This window comes from Bemisia tabaci, chromosome 2, assembly GCF_918797505.1.
Source record: "Bemisia tabaci chromosome 2, PGI_BMITA_v3".
Lineage (NCBI taxonomy): Eukaryota > Metazoa > Arthropoda > Insecta > Hemiptera > Aleyrodidae > Bemisia > Bemisia tabaci.
The window spans coordinates 73,419,316-73,434,736 of NC_092794.1; the positions used below are offsets into that span (position 1 = coordinate 73,419,316).

General features: G+C 38.0%; 1 protein-coding gene across 8 annotated transcripts in view; it reads left to right on the forward strand.

Annotated features, from left to right (window-relative positions):
* The window catches only part of ClC-c (chloride channel protein 3), a 67,859-nt gene that overhangs the window by 30,467 nt on the left and 21,971 nt on the right, over nucleotides 1-15,421 (forward strand). For all 8 annotated transcript variants that reach the window (XM_019052623.2, XM_019052626.2, XM_019052625.2 and 5 more), the window contains 5 exons: nucleotides 7,507-7,646; nucleotides 8,316-8,498; nucleotides 11,240-11,451; nucleotides 12,436-12,638; nucleotides 14,897-15,034. In XM_019052623.2, the coding sequence (XP_018908168.1) occupies nucleotides 7,507-7,646; nucleotides 8,316-8,498; nucleotides 11,240-11,451; nucleotides 12,436-12,638; nucleotides 14,897-15,034 (876 nt within the window). The remainder of the gene's footprint in view (nucleotides 1-7,506; nucleotides 7,647-8,315; nucleotides 8,499-11,239; nucleotides 11,452-12,435; nucleotides 12,639-14,896; nucleotides 15,035-15,421) is intronic.

Sequence of the window (15,421 nt, forward strand, 5' to 3'; positions counted from 1 at the left end):
CCAAACGTCTCTGATTACCTAATTGGTATGAATATCTAGTATTCTCAAATTTAAATGTAGTAGCGCTGCTTGATTTTGTAACTTTTAACTTCGAAGTTGTTTGTGATACCTCTTCGTTGATGCATCAAAGGTAACACCAGCCTCTTGCCGTAATGTGTCAATATTTGCGAAAGACGTCGAACATCCAACAAATTCCATTGCTCTCAGCAGTATAAACCATTATTTCAGTATTTTCCAGACCAAGTGCAAATAACTGAAAGGATGAATGCATAAATATCTCTTGACGCTTGCTGCCTGTTGGGCTGATTGTTTTATTTGTGTTGGGGTCAGAACAAAGCTAAATCAATGGCTTTTCTAGTTCAGAGGTAAGGAATTTATCTCAAGAGAATAATTTGATTCTGTTGTGCAGCCTCTCATAACACAGCCAGACCTAAAGTCTACATGCTTCTTTTGAGGTCAGAAAGGTCTTTAAAGAAGTCAATATAAGTGAAAATTTTTTTTCGAGCCCTCAGCTACTTTATCTGCAAAGTGAAATCTACATTTTAACCATTCATGCTAGATATTCCAGAGAAATTGGTCAGTGATGAGTCTAAGTGTGTAGACTCTGATGGAAAATCCACCGGACAATGACGCTGGTGTTTTGAAGACAGTTACAAAAAAAAACAAATGTTTGCAAATGCGTAACAGACAAGTATCGAAATCTGAAGTCTACCATAAACGTACGACTTAACGTAGATTTGAAAGATTAGATTGAATGATTAAATGTAGCTGTGCCATTTCAGCTGGACCCGGGAAATCTAACTGGAGAGGTCTTGTGCCTGCGGGGAGGGAGTTGGGCGCTGCTGACACACTTCACAGTGAAATTGACCAAAATTGTCCCAGAAAAATGTTAGTACTCTCTCTGAATAAGGGGGAGGGGACAATCCCTATTTGCCTGATGTGTGAGAATTTTCACCCTCATGATAAATTTTAATTTGAAAAAATATGTTCCTCCTAGAGGCCCAACCCCTTTCTTGCTAGCACCATTTACATTTTTAAAGCAGCCTCAGTCTTGATAGCCTGCTGAATGGGTTCCATAATGAACAGAGATGCAAAATTGCATGCAATTTCATATAAGGTAAAATTTCATGAAAGTATAACTTCTGCAATAGGCTCAGTAGGCCGTGAAATGCGTAGAATCAGAAAATCTCAATATTTAACAAAATAAGAGTCAAACTCTTAATTTTATTATAAGATAATTTTATGGGTGGTGTACACTCCTCCTAAGAAATCTGTGTACTTTCATATCATGTTAGATTTCATTTTACATCCCTGATAAGTGATGACAAAAAATCTCTGAAAAGAAGGAATGAATGCTGAGGATGGTCGCTCAAGACTCATTCTTCTGGCTGCTACTTTTTCTCTCCTAGAATGCATTGATAAACGGCGACATTGCAGCTTTTGTCTTAACGGGAGAAAACTTCCTTCATTCGACTATCAGGAATTAATATTAACTTGATAAAAATATTTAAATGTAAATTTTAATTAAGTACGTGGTTGCTTCAAGTCCGCTTAAAGTGTGGATCTTGCCCGCGATCCATAAATTCAAAACACCCGCGCAATATGCGCCGCCATCTTAGTTGTTTACATGAAAACGTTGAGGTGCTCGATCCCCGAACATGCACCGCCGCGGTGGAGATTCGGGGTAAATCGCCGAATTCCAACGGTTGACCGTCCAAGTCGCCAGTCGGAAAGATTCAGATGGCGGCGCATATTGCGCGGGTGTTTTGAATTTATGGATCGCAGGCAAGATCCACACTTTAAGCGGACTTGAAGCAACCATGTACTTAATTAAAATTTACATTTAAATATTTTTATCAAGTTAATATTAATTCCTGATAGTCGAATGAAGGAAGTTTTCTCCCGTTAAGACAAAAGCTGCAATGTCGCCGTTTATCAATGCATTCTAGGAGAGAAAAAGTAGGAGCCAGAAGAATGAGTCTTGAGCGACCATCCTCAGCATCCATTCCTTCTTTTCCGAGATTTTTTGTCATCACTTATCAGGGATGCAAAATGAAATCTAACATGATATGAAAGTACACAGATTTCTAAGGAGGAGTGTACACCACCCATAAAATTATCTTATAATAAAATTAAGAGTTTGACTCTTATTTTGTTAAATATTGAGATTTTCTGATTCTACGCATTTCACGGCCTACTGAGTCTATTGCAGAAGTTATACTTTCATGAAATTTTACCTTATATGAAATTGCATGCAATTTTGCATCTCTGTTCATTATGGAGCCCATTCAGCAGGCTATCAAGACTGAGGTTGCTTTAAAAATGTAAATGGTGCTAGCAAGAAAGGGGTTGGGCCTACAGGAGGAACATATTTTTTCAAATTAAAATTTATCATGAGGGCATGAGGGTGAAAATTCTCACACATCAGGCAAATAGGGATTGTCCCCTCCCCTTATTCAGTGAGAGTACTAACATTTTTCTGGGACAATTTTGGTCAATTTCACTGTGAAGTGTGTCAGCAGCGCCCAACTCCCTCCCCGCAGGCACAAGACCTCTCCAGTTAGATTTCCCGGGTCCAGCTGAAATGGCACAGCTACATTTAATCATTCAATCTAATCTTTCAAATCTACGTTAAGTCGTACGTTTATGGTAGACTTCAGACTTCGATACTTGTCTGTTACGCATTTGCCAACATTTGTTTTTTTTGTAACTGTCTTCAAAACACCAGCGTCATTGTCCGGTGGATTTTCCATCAGAGTCTACACACTTAGACTCATCACTGACCAATTTCTCTGGAATATCTAGCATAAATGGTTAAAATGTAGATTTCACTTTGCAGATAAAGTAGCTGGGGGCCTGAAAACAAAATTTTCACTTATATTGACTTCTTTAAAGACCTTTCTGACCTCAAAAGAAGCATGTGGACTTTAGGTCTGGCTATGTTATGAGAGGCTGCACAACAGAGTCAAATGATTCTCTTCGGATAAATTCCTTACCTCTGAACTAGAAAAGCCATTGATTCAGCTTTGTTCTGACCCCAACACAAATAAAACTATCAGCCCAACAGGCAGCAAGCGTCAAGAGATATTTATGCATTCATCCTTTCAGTTATTTGCACTCGGTCTGGAAAATACTGAAATAATGGTTTATACTGCTGAGAGCAATGGAATTTGTTGGATGTTCGACGTCTTTCGCAAATATTGACATATTACGGCAAGAGGCCGGTGTTACCTTTGATGCATCAACAAAGAGGTATCACAAACAACTTCGAAGTTAAAAGTTACAAAATCAAGCAGCGCTACTACATTTAAATTTGAGAATACTAGATATTCATACCAATTAATCAGAGACGTTTGGAGACTTTTATAAGTAAATTCCGGTGGAAAACCCACTCCACGAAGACATTGGTACAATGTACAAGTGGAGTGAAACAGTTGCAAAAAGTAAACAAATACTTACGTTCGCGTAACGGTGAGCTTAACTTATTGAGGCTAAAATGGAACGACTGAAACGATTAAATTAATTTGGAATTATTATACTATAATCGATCAGCACACGATGGTACCGATGGCACCGGTAGGCTTGGTTTCGTAAACAAATATGGCGGCGGTCCATCACAACGTTGAGAGTGCCGAACCCCCGAAAACGCACCGCCGCGGTGGAGATTCGGGGTAAACCGCCGAATTCCAACGGTTGACCGTCCAAGTTGCCAGTCGGCAAAACCCCCTAATCTAAGGAAGGAGACCTGGATGCATGTAGTCAATAATTCCTTCGGATTTTTTCCTATTAGTAGATTTTCATGTATTTCAGAGTAAAGTAGAATCAGTATTGCATTGTTCACTAGTGGAGGATGGTAAAATTATTTTTAAAAAAAATTGTTTTCAATACATACGAAAAGTTGTTTATATTTTTAATCTATTCCAGATCTTCAATAAAATCACTTACACTGCAGTAAAATAAGAATGGGAGTATAAATAACAATTTTTTTTGCTGAATTTGGTAGGCCATTCCAAACACTGTGGCTAACTGCAACAATTTTTGTTGCATTTAGCCACACTATCTTTTCTTGTTTCATTTAGCCACACAGCACCCAGAGCTTGTGGCAATTCGCCGCGTGGCTAAATGAGCCGTGGCTAAATAAATAGATACCATTTTCGTCATGTCGGAAAATCGACGAGGTCCGGGTGGCAGTCGATGCTATCTATAAAAATAATTGGCTGTATAAAATTTGAGCCAATTTGAAGCTTTTTTAGCTGATGCTCGAAGGGATCAAAACTACGGGCAAAATTATATTGGATTAAATGGGCGGAAAAACGCCTAATCTGCGCAAATGCGTTTTTTGGATCTAAAATGCGCTTAAATGGAAAAAACCGGATCAACTCTTAGAGAGGCATCTAGGAGCCCATTCAAAACGAGAAAATCACACTTTTGACCCATGGGTGAGGGTAGGGGCTGTAGTCCTCTAGTACATCGGAGTGGTAGCGTTAGTGGTCTGTAGTACATCTAGGACATGCTCAAGAGCGTATTTCCTGATTTTTCCCAAGAAGATACTTTTCTTGATGAAAGGAAAAAATACCCTATTTTGAATACAAATCTTATTCGTTCGTTTTCCATCTGAAAAGTAGGGTGAATATCTTGTATATGTTCGGTAGGACAAATCATGTGTACTTTTGATTGATTAGAATATCTCACTGAGTCTACCAAGAAATTTACTTCAACACTGTCCTTGAAAAACACCTTACGCATTCGTGGTGCTGTTAAATCTATATGACCGAAATGTATTACAAGTATTTTGTGAGGATGAAAAAATTAAATTCAGCCTCAATGTTAGGCACGAACAAATTACTGATCACAATGAAAAATAATTCTAGTTTACGATTTGTAGCAACCTCGTATGCAGATAGTGTTCGTTTTTGTTGCACGCCTCATCCTACTTAACAGCAGGAACGTGGACTTAACAATTGAGAAGCTCTCCGGTAAAAGGGCACATTGCAAAAAATTGCGTAAGAGAAAAATGCATCATAAGTTTCCATCATTACTTTCCGGTCACTGATGATAACTTACATCGCAGCTTGGACTCCCGATTTCAAACGTAAGTCACAGTCAGTGGCCATAATTATAATGATGGAAACTTGGAATGCATTTTTCTCAAAGGCCATTTTTTGCCATTTGTGCCCTGTTTCTGGAAAGCCGCCTATAGATCTATAGCATTTAGGAACATAGATTCTAAAGCCAATTTTTACCAGAGTGAAGATATCCTCTTTTCCCTTTCGAATGAAGATTTTCTAGAAAATTGCAGCATGATAGGAGAAAATGTATACCATTTCCGGCTTTGACAGTCAAATGTTCAGGATGTCCTAAACCTCACGTGTCAGAATTTTTTCTGCTTGGGTTATTTTAGGCCGGACACAGTCCAGAGGACAAATAGTGCAGCTTTCGTCATCCCAAAGCCCCCTCGGTCACCCTTGGGAGTTCAGCGGACGAAGGGGCATTCCATCTTTGGAGAGCAGGATTCTCACCACAATTTTAGAAATAAGCTGAGGTTTAAGATAATAAATCAATACAAAAAAGTCCACCATCAGCCAATCCCTGTGCGCAGTATTGGTATAACACTTCGAGGGGAAATTAAATTTTCAAGAAATTGTATCCTCCTCCCCCTAAAACGCATTCGTCGGACATTTCGACTCCTGCAACATTCTTAATTTTAGAGAACAATAAGGTAAACCAAAACTGGTTTAAGCAGCCAATAAAGTACATAATAGGTATCCACCCTATCATATGCACCGAAAAATGTCTACCCTCTTTTTGAGCACAAAACGGAAAAATAACATTTGCGTTGTGCAAAAGAGAAGATTTGTCGTACCCATGGACTAAAACATATACCCATAAACATCAAAGATTTTGTTCCGTGTGATGAATTTGCAAGAATTTCATTCAAAATACACAGTGTATGAAATTGTCAAGAGACGTGTAGCATTCCTGCAAACAGTGAACTGACAATTCCATGCTGAGTTGCAGGATTTTCCCCCAAACATTTTACTTTTTTGCCGTGTCTATGACTGCAAAATTTTCTGAGTATGAGTAAGTCGTACATTTCCTCCAAAAGGAAGTGTGGGTTGCGAAATCTTACAAGCATTGCAAATTACGTGGTATACGTATATGCTTCACTTCATTTCTTGACATTCTGGACTACATCCGGAATCAGCGGAGTACAAAACATACACGAAAATTCATCATTATATGAAAGGTAACTTCTCTACCGTTCTCACTATCTGAGCGGCAGCCATGTTGGCCACTTTGGTTCTTAGAGAACTTTTATGGGCCTGTTTGGGTATTTGGACCTCATTTGTGGAATTTACGACCCAAAAAACCCATGCAGGGACACCTCACTCGACGATACGAGCCTCAACAAAACATTTCACCCCGCAACGGCAGCCATTTGGCCGCCATATTGAAATTTTTGAGCTTCAATAAACCCGTAGTAAAATTCTGACCTCATCAGTAAAATCTACGACCCAAAAAACCCTAGGAAAGATACCCTACTCGGCACTTTTACGCAACTCTCGGAGATTTGACCCTATCGTGGAAATTTTGGCGGCTATATTTGATTTTGGGCATCCCTTTGAGCCGGAGACAATTTTGGACCTCAAATTCGGATTCTACGACCAAAATTACAAAGTGATGAACCCCATACACGACATCAAAAACAAATTCCCTTATCTTCAACCCCCGAGCCCCCATTTTAGCCGCCATGTTGAATTGGTGGGGTTGGACGCAAAATTGAGCTTGACAACATCAAAATTATTTTTCTACACATCGAAAAGAAGAGATTAGGGCATTTTCCACACTTACTCCATTTACTATTCCACGGGAGGCTTCTTTTCAACATATGCCCGTGGACTAATTTATGCAGGCCCGCGCTGTGCCGCCGCCGCGCGGATCGCAGTGGCGCGGAAACCTTAAATCATAGACCCATCATGTAATATATCGTTGGAAAGCTTAAAAGACGCTTTTTTACATGGCGAGTATTAAAAGTGACCTTAATAATGCGATTTTAAAAGATAAATGGGTTAAAAGCTTTTTTTTCAATACACAAAAACCGGTTTTTATGAAAAAAAAAACACCCTGTATATTGTTAGAATCAAAAATTTTGTGATTTTGTTGTATTTACCTTTTAATTATCTATCAAACAAAAAAAAGAAAAATTAAATCGGTTCAGTGGATCTCGATCCATAGCGGCTCAAAGTACGCGCCCGGACGCCATTTTGAATGGCCGCCATCTTGGATCTGCCACCATTTTGAAAATGCCTCTTCGACTCAAAACTCTTAAAATATCATCTAGTTTGACCTCCCTAAGTGGCAAAACTGAATCACGATTTGCAGCGTCCTTGCCATAAACCACTGTACTATTACCCTAGAATTGAGCGCAATCCATCTGCTTTTTTTTTTACATTTGAAATGTTTTCGAACGATCTGTTTAGCTAGTAATCTCTTTCCATATTTCAGGTAACATTCTATCTTATTTATTTCCAAAGTACGGTCGAAACGAAGCCAAGAAAAGAGAGATCCTTTCAGCAGCAGCAGCTGCCGGCGTTTCTGTGGCTTTTGGTGCTCCTATAGGTGGTGTTCTTTTCAGTTTAGAAGAAGTAAGAATCTTTTTTCCTCCTTGATCATGTTTATAAAAGGTAGAGAGGTCTCTAAATCCTCAAAAATAATAGTTTTAATCTAAAATTTAATAGTAGCAAACAGAGGTATGCGGTTTCCCTTGAGCCCTTAATCCCCGTGGCCATCGATTTGTATTTTTTTTTAGGGCTGTGCGAATATTCGACAATTCTTGATATTTCGATTCCAACTGTGTTGGAAGTCTACTCAAAAGTTTGCACCAAAAAAACACTTTCAGTGCCTCAATGTAAATTAAATGTATTTAACCACAAGATTAAAAGTAAAGAGAAATTATTTACTGTATTAATGAAAACAACATCAAACATTTTTGCTTTAAGTTGAAAAAGGAACAGGTGTTTCTGATCAGAAATAGGTAAAAATATTCGATTCTATTCAATGCGATATTTGAACTTCTTTTTCAATTGAAGGCCGAAAAACCATTTTTGCCCAGCTCTATTTTTTTATAATTTTTTTCGAAAATTTAAAGGATACATTTGACATGATTGTACCCTTCCTTTGTGAGTTTTGAGGCTTGTACATAGTTGAATTCGGTTCTGCCATGTGATAAGGAGTGAGGTCCAAGTATTATTAGCATCATAATATCTCTTTTCAATGACATACTGGTGCTGAGTTTTTCATTTTTTTTTTCCCAGGTCAGTTATTACTTCCCTTTAAAGACACTGTGGCGATCATTCTTTTGTGCTTTGGTAGCAGCTTTTGTTCTTCACTCAATAAATCCATTTGGGAACGAACACTCAGTATTGTTCTATGTTGAGTACAACAAGCCATTCATGTTTTTTGAGCTAATTCCATTCATAGGACTCGGAATTATTGGAGTAAGTAATATTCAAATAATCCCCCAAAAACCATACAGTAAACTCTGGCTAAGTGAGCAGGTGTCAATGAGTGGTTTCAATAAGAAAAAATGTTTTAAAATAAGTTCAAAATTAAGTAGAAAAATGGTTTTTGAAGACCAAAGAATTTATTTATTTATTTATAATTCATGTACCTAAATGCCACACGTTGTGGCTATAATACTTGTCAACTTAGAAGTTAGGCTCTTCAATCACACATATTTCAGGATTAGCTCAATAGCAACTGAACTGATTTTTTCTTTCGAGCCCAAGTGCCCCAAATCAAAGTTTCAAAAAAAACAGATAAAATCGTGATATTTGGCGTGCTTTCAATCTTTTGATCCCAAAAAGTTTATTTAAAATTCTTATCCAGGCTGTTTATTAAAGACAAATTTTGAGCCTATCACTCCAGGCAACCACTACTGCGATAGAGTCAAAATCCAAAATTTTTGCCCTTGTTCTTGGGCCCTTGAGAAAAAGGTTCATGAAAGGATTTTAAGGTGTAGTGGTTTTAGCACTGGCTCTATGACCAGGTGGTCTTGGGTTCGATTCCTGGCTAGACAAGCAGAGTATGATGGTTTCAAACAATCGTTACCGAGGGCTGGTTGGGACTGAAGGGTTGGTTCAAATAACTTCAATTTTTCTAGACTTTTTGTCCTTATTGTAGATCTTGAATGAGAACTTGAATTCAAGGAAAATACGGTTCTAAATGTTCATAACCAAGTTTTACTGTTAGAACTTACTGGACCACTGTACGTAATAAACACTGCTGTCAAAAGTTGAGTATTGTTCAGGTTTAGCACTTTTTGTATAGTCTATGGTAAGGACAAAATTAATTGTTTTTGTCCTTACCATAATTATAAGTGCTAAGTCTGAGGGAAACTCAACTTTTGACGGCAATGTTCTTTATATGTATCATAAATTTAAAGTGGTCCAGTGAGTTCTGACAGTGAAAGATTGCTATGAACTTTTAAAACTTAATTTTTCTTGAATTGAAGTTCTCGTTCAGGGTCTATGGTAAGGACAAGAAGTCTGAAAGAAGTGAATAATTACTTGAATCAATCCTGAAGAGGGAGGGGGCTTCAACCAATAAAGCACAGGGTTACTCTTTTAAAGTAAAAAAAAAAAAATTCGTTCAATTCTGTAGCGCATATGGAAGGGGGTGTTTGTAAAGTTGGCAAAATCCCCCCCCCCCCCCCATTCTTGAATTTTTGCCAATTATCGATTTGTCATTCCTCATTATATGATACATCTTCTCCCAAAATTTCAAGCCTGAAATGAATTTCTTTCTGTGTAGCAGCATTGCCAAGTTGAAAACCTTTGAGTTCCATATCTTCCGATCGCAAAAAGATATCGAGGTGCGGTTTGCTCTAAAGTTCTTCAAAAATTGCGTTCTTTTGAAATATGCAGTCAATTTGATTGTTTAGGCAATTTAAGATTGCAATGATGCCATTTTTCACACATTTTTAGGAGCTGTGTTTTTTAACCCTGGTACATCGTCAAATGCCAGATTCTCGATTCGAACAAAAAGCTGTTCATCTTATTTGTCGTACTTCTCTGTTTTGATGTACTATACCTCCCAGGGAAACGATTGGGACACGAGATATGAGCTATCAAAGATTACGTTTTGCGCACTCACCGGAATCCAGGCGCTCGGAGTCGTCTGCACACCCCCTTTCTTGCCATCGACAAGCTTTGCAAGGTCATCCTTAGGTATTTTTTTTGTGTACTCACCATTTCTGGCCTTACCAAGGCCTCCGATGAATTTTAAGGGGCCTTGCGGTCCATTGTTGCCATTTTTGACCCATTTTTAGGGTTTTTTCAATATTACTTATGTAATAAACTTAATTTAAACTGAAAGCCGTGTACTTTTTTGGAAGGAACGTAAAAAAATGAATAACCGTGTAAGTGTAAATTTTTTCTACATCGCCAAATTTTCGAGAAAATCGTTGTAAAGCCAAAAATTAGACTAATTATCACGTCAAAGGTTTTAGGAAGTGAATGATGACTCTCATGTGAAAAATGTGAATTTTAAGTTTTGTTTTACTACAATACTGTTGTGTGGACGGGTAAGAGCTATTACGTACGTCAATATAAAAGTTGTGACCCACTTTCCTGAACCTTAATTGTGGCATTTTTCACCAGAGTCATCATTCACTTTCTAAAACCTTTAACGTTATTAGTAATCCAATTTTTGGCTTTGGAACGATTTTCTTGAAAATTTGGCCATGCAGAAAAAATTTACATCTATACTTTTATTCATTTTTTATGTTCCTTCCCAAAAAGTACACAGTTATTAGTTTAAATCAAGCTTTACTTAGGTAAAATTGAAAAAACCCTAAAAAAGGGTCAAAATGGGAACAATGGACTGCAAGGCCCCTTAAAACTCATCGGAGGCCTCTTTAAAGGCCAGAAATATAGAAAGTAGAATCAAATCGACTGCATATTTCAAAAGGATGCAATTATAGAAGAATTTTAGCGCAAACTGCACCTCAATATCTTTTTTTGTTCAAAAGATATGGAACTCAACGGTTTTCAACTTGGCAACACTGCTACACGGAAAGAAACTCGTTTCAGGCCTTGAAATTTTGTGAAAAGGTGTATCCTACATTGAAGGATGGCATATTGAAAATTGGTCAAAATCCATGTGGGGGGAAATTTTGCCGATTTTGCATACACCCATTTTTTAAGTTTTAAGGAGGATTTTGTGTTTTGAATTTCAGGGTGTCATTGCAGTTATTTTCATCAAAGCTAACTTGTATTGGTGCCGTTACCGCAAAATGTCTCGACTTGGGCAGTACCCTGTGACAGAAGTTTTGGTCGTAACTGCTGTCACTGCTGTTGTAGCCTATCCAAACCCGTATACCAGAATGTCAACCAGTCAATTAATTTATCTCTTATTTAGTCAATGCGGCACTGTCAAGGATCCACTTTGGTAAGTCTTTAACTCAGATACCAAGGATAATTGAAGTATTACAAAATTTTCTCCATACGTATATCTTTACTTACAGAAACTGTGAATTAACTAATAAAACCAAACCAGCAGGCTGATTATTTAAAATAAATATGTGTTTGTCTGATGGATTAAGATGAAATGAAACGGTGCAAATGTTTAGCTATGCCGATCATACAAAAGATTACTGTGTCGAGAGCCCTTTGCCAGGCCAAATACCTAACGGATAGTTGGCGAGCATGTTAGGTGCCTGTAACTAGTTGCTTATTTGGTCTGATAGCTTGCGATGTGGTTTCTGGTCTTTTGGCTTCGAAGCCCACCAAGTACACAGTTCCAACCATCTTAATTTTAGTCACCTCCAGAGAATTACATATTTTTAGTAAGCACCCTGCAGTAGTATTTTTGCGAAAGCTTAGTGGTGGTGAATGTATTAAGCAGAGCTGTGAGAATAAGGATTTTCGAACTTGATTAAAATTTGATCTCAAATGAAGAAATTAATTCTGATTACAATTAAAATTGGAAAAAAAATTAATAAAATACAATTTTGTCATTTTTATTTTTAATGTAGCATTTTTGACCAAAAAGGAAGTTAAAGAACATTAATTCTTGAAGAATTTTCCAAACACCTTGAAAGCTGTTAATTTCCTGCAATGATTTTCTTTTTGTTGACTCATTGTCTTTTCCTCTATAAGATCCTCCGTGCCCTAAATAGCGTAGATTTTTTCCAGTTCTTTGGTTCAGAAAGATATAATTGTAAAAAAATCACCATATTGCAGCACTAAATTTTCAGAAACTGTAACTCAAATCATCAGTGTTTTTTATCATCTTGGATGTATGTAAACTTTTTCATCATGATCAAAGCTTTTTGTAATCAGATGTAGTCATCATACCTCTACCTTATTTATTAAGTTATTTCTTTACTCTATGATCCATCTTATTTCTGCGCTATTTCAAATTAACTTTCAGTTCATACCAGTTTGATCCAACGCTGAATGGAAGTGGTGGGCTCAAACCAGGAGAAGGTCTTTATTGGGCTGTATTCCTTCTCATCCTTGCTCTGATTTTCAAGCTTGTTACAACAGTGTTTACTTTTGGTATGAAAGTGCCCTGTGGGCTTTTCATACCGAGCCTTTGCCTTGGCGGGATCGTCGGTCGTATCGTAGGAATCGGTAAGTGAAGAAATACACACTAGTGTCACTATGAACAACATCCACTATATAAACCTCAAAGACTCTCTGAAAAGATTTGACCTTGAGAGGGGAAAAAAGATTTGACCGTGAAGGGGGAAATATTCTTTGAATCACCAGCTATGCAGTGCGGCAGCGCGGCCCCTCCAGTCGGTATCCATGATGACTGGGTGGAGCCGCAGAGCTCACTTCGCAGACGCACACTCACGCAGTCCACAGAGAAACATGATGGGGAGCATTCCAAGCCACCTCGCTTATCAGTCATCCTTAGCCTATCCTGTTAGATGCTTCGCTTGCTCGCTTACTTGAAAAGCGTTCTCGATTTCTCCGGCACTTGCTGAGAAAATGTTTGTTTGCTCACCAAAGCGGAACAACTGCATGACGTAGATGTAACAACAAAAAGCATTGGTTATGATGAACTGCTATTGTAGGAACCTACGTATTTAGAATACTTTCTCTTTGTCTTGGCATGTTTTTTCTTTAGTCAGCAAACAAATGTTTTTCATTCATCAAAGGCAGATGAAAATAACAAAAAAAAAAATAAATCAATTGGAAAAAACAAAACAAAAAAAAATTAAAAAATAATATAAGAAAAACGAATGAAGTGACTAATCAATTTGATGCCGCCATTTCAGGGTAGAGTACCCATGTAGCAAGAGAATAGACAGGTGTGAAACTCCAAAAATCCATCAGACCTTCACCAAGGCCTCCGCGACCAAAGTAAGGGCCCAAAAAGTCAGCCAACCTATGAATAAATTACCCAGAACAATTTATTATTAAAATTGTCTCGACCGATCTTTTGCAAAGCACATCTTTGACTTAGTTTTTGCATAAATTCTCTCATTTTTACGGTAGAGCGCACATTTATGAACATTTTTAACCATCTTGGTTTGAGTTGGAATCTGAAGATTATGGCACTGAAATTTTATGTGTCAAAGGGCTGGCTTCCCTTTTGGGCCCTAAGCCTTCCATGAAGCAAGCTGTCCATACTCTTGCTATACAGGCACTCTACTTCATGGAGACCTCAAAGCCACCCAGGGGGGAACCCCCGGCCTAGCTGTTCAGGATGCACAAGCGCACCTTGAACAGCTAGTATTTAATATAAGCTTCAACTGTGATATGTATTGAAGAATGTTAAATGGGCCTGTTGCAAACTTTTGCTAGAGCAGAATGAGGAGTTGTTTCCTATAGATAATGCCTCAAAAATCACAATGAGCGCATTGGCAAAGTCTGAAATGCACTTATATATTCACAATCTGCGTAAGAAATTTGCGTTATTTTGAGCTTCCCGCTTCAAAAACGATACTACTGCACAGGTGAACATTTTGTTAGAGGAGTCGCTCCATCGTCGGCAATATTCATCATGGCCGACGCTTGCGCAGTTCCTCGCGTAATTCGAGGAGAGTTCAAGGTCAATTAAGGCGGGCGAGGAAAATATGAACGTAAACACGCCGATTGTTATCTGGTTTAATCCTGTTCAGGTGTTATCTCGTCCCATCACACGTGCTTTGGCGGACTGGCGTCGGCCATGATGAGTATTGCCGCCAATGGAACGACTCCTCTAACAAGATTTTCACCTGTACCGTAGTATCGTTTTCGAAGCGGGAAGCTCAAAAAACCGCAAATTTCTTACGCAAATTGTGAAATTATGAGTGCATTTCAGACTTTGCCGATGCGCTCATCGTGATTTTTGAGGCATTTTCTGTAAGAAACAACTCTTAGTTTTGCTCTAGTAAAAGTTTGCAACAGGCCCATTATCTTTTCTTTTTAAAGACGTCTCAAGAATCTTTGTACTCGTGGTCACAGTATAGATTTTTTGCATCTTCAAATTTTCCATACAAATAAAAAAACAAATTCTCCAGTTGTTTACATTACATGTATTGATTAAGATGGTTAATATGAACTTGTATCAAGTTAAGAGATAATAAATTTTATTGCCAAAATTGGCTGGCTAAGTTGTATAGAACATAGTTATTGATTAAAGAATCGAGCTACAAGCCAAAATAAACAAGTAATATTTTTGTAAGTTTTATATTTTTTCTCATCTACATGTAGTTTGAAATATTACTTGTTTATTTTGGCTTGTAGCTCGATTTTTTAATCAATAACTATGTTAAGTGATAATTTCAATAACCAAAAAAGTTCTTGATAAAAATCCAACAACCAATCAGTGGCAAATTGTGTAAATAATCATTAGAATAGCAATAGATCCACTAATTTGTTACTATTCTCTATTGAAGGTGTCCAGCAACTAGCTTTCAACTATCCTCATATTTGGATCTTTTCTGGTGAATGTTCAACTGGTGAGTGTATAACGCCGGGTCTGTATGCAATGGTAGGAGCTGCTGCTGTTCTTGGTGGCGTCACACGCATGACAGGTAACAAATTTCTGTAATCCAGCCACAACAGTGTTTGCGGTACAATTATGCAAAGGTGCAGAAAGTTCCAAAACACCTAGGGGTCTGTGAAGATTTGCTTCGGAAAACGAAGCGCGAGGTTGGAAAAAGGGAAGCGAAGATTTCGCGGTAAGGAAAGCAGTAATTCAAATTTTTGGGCTCTTTCGGAAATGATGCCAAATGCCAATGACTGATTGATAATTCCGCTGCGTGAACCAGTTCTTTGGGCATGCGCTTGCGGCTGCACCGCGTTATTTACATATAGTACAGTAGAGTCGCAATGTACTGGAGCGCCTATGAAGTCAATCCATGAATGGGCCATTCTGAGCCCCTTATTCCGCGGAAAGTGGGAACCATCTGGGAACCGTT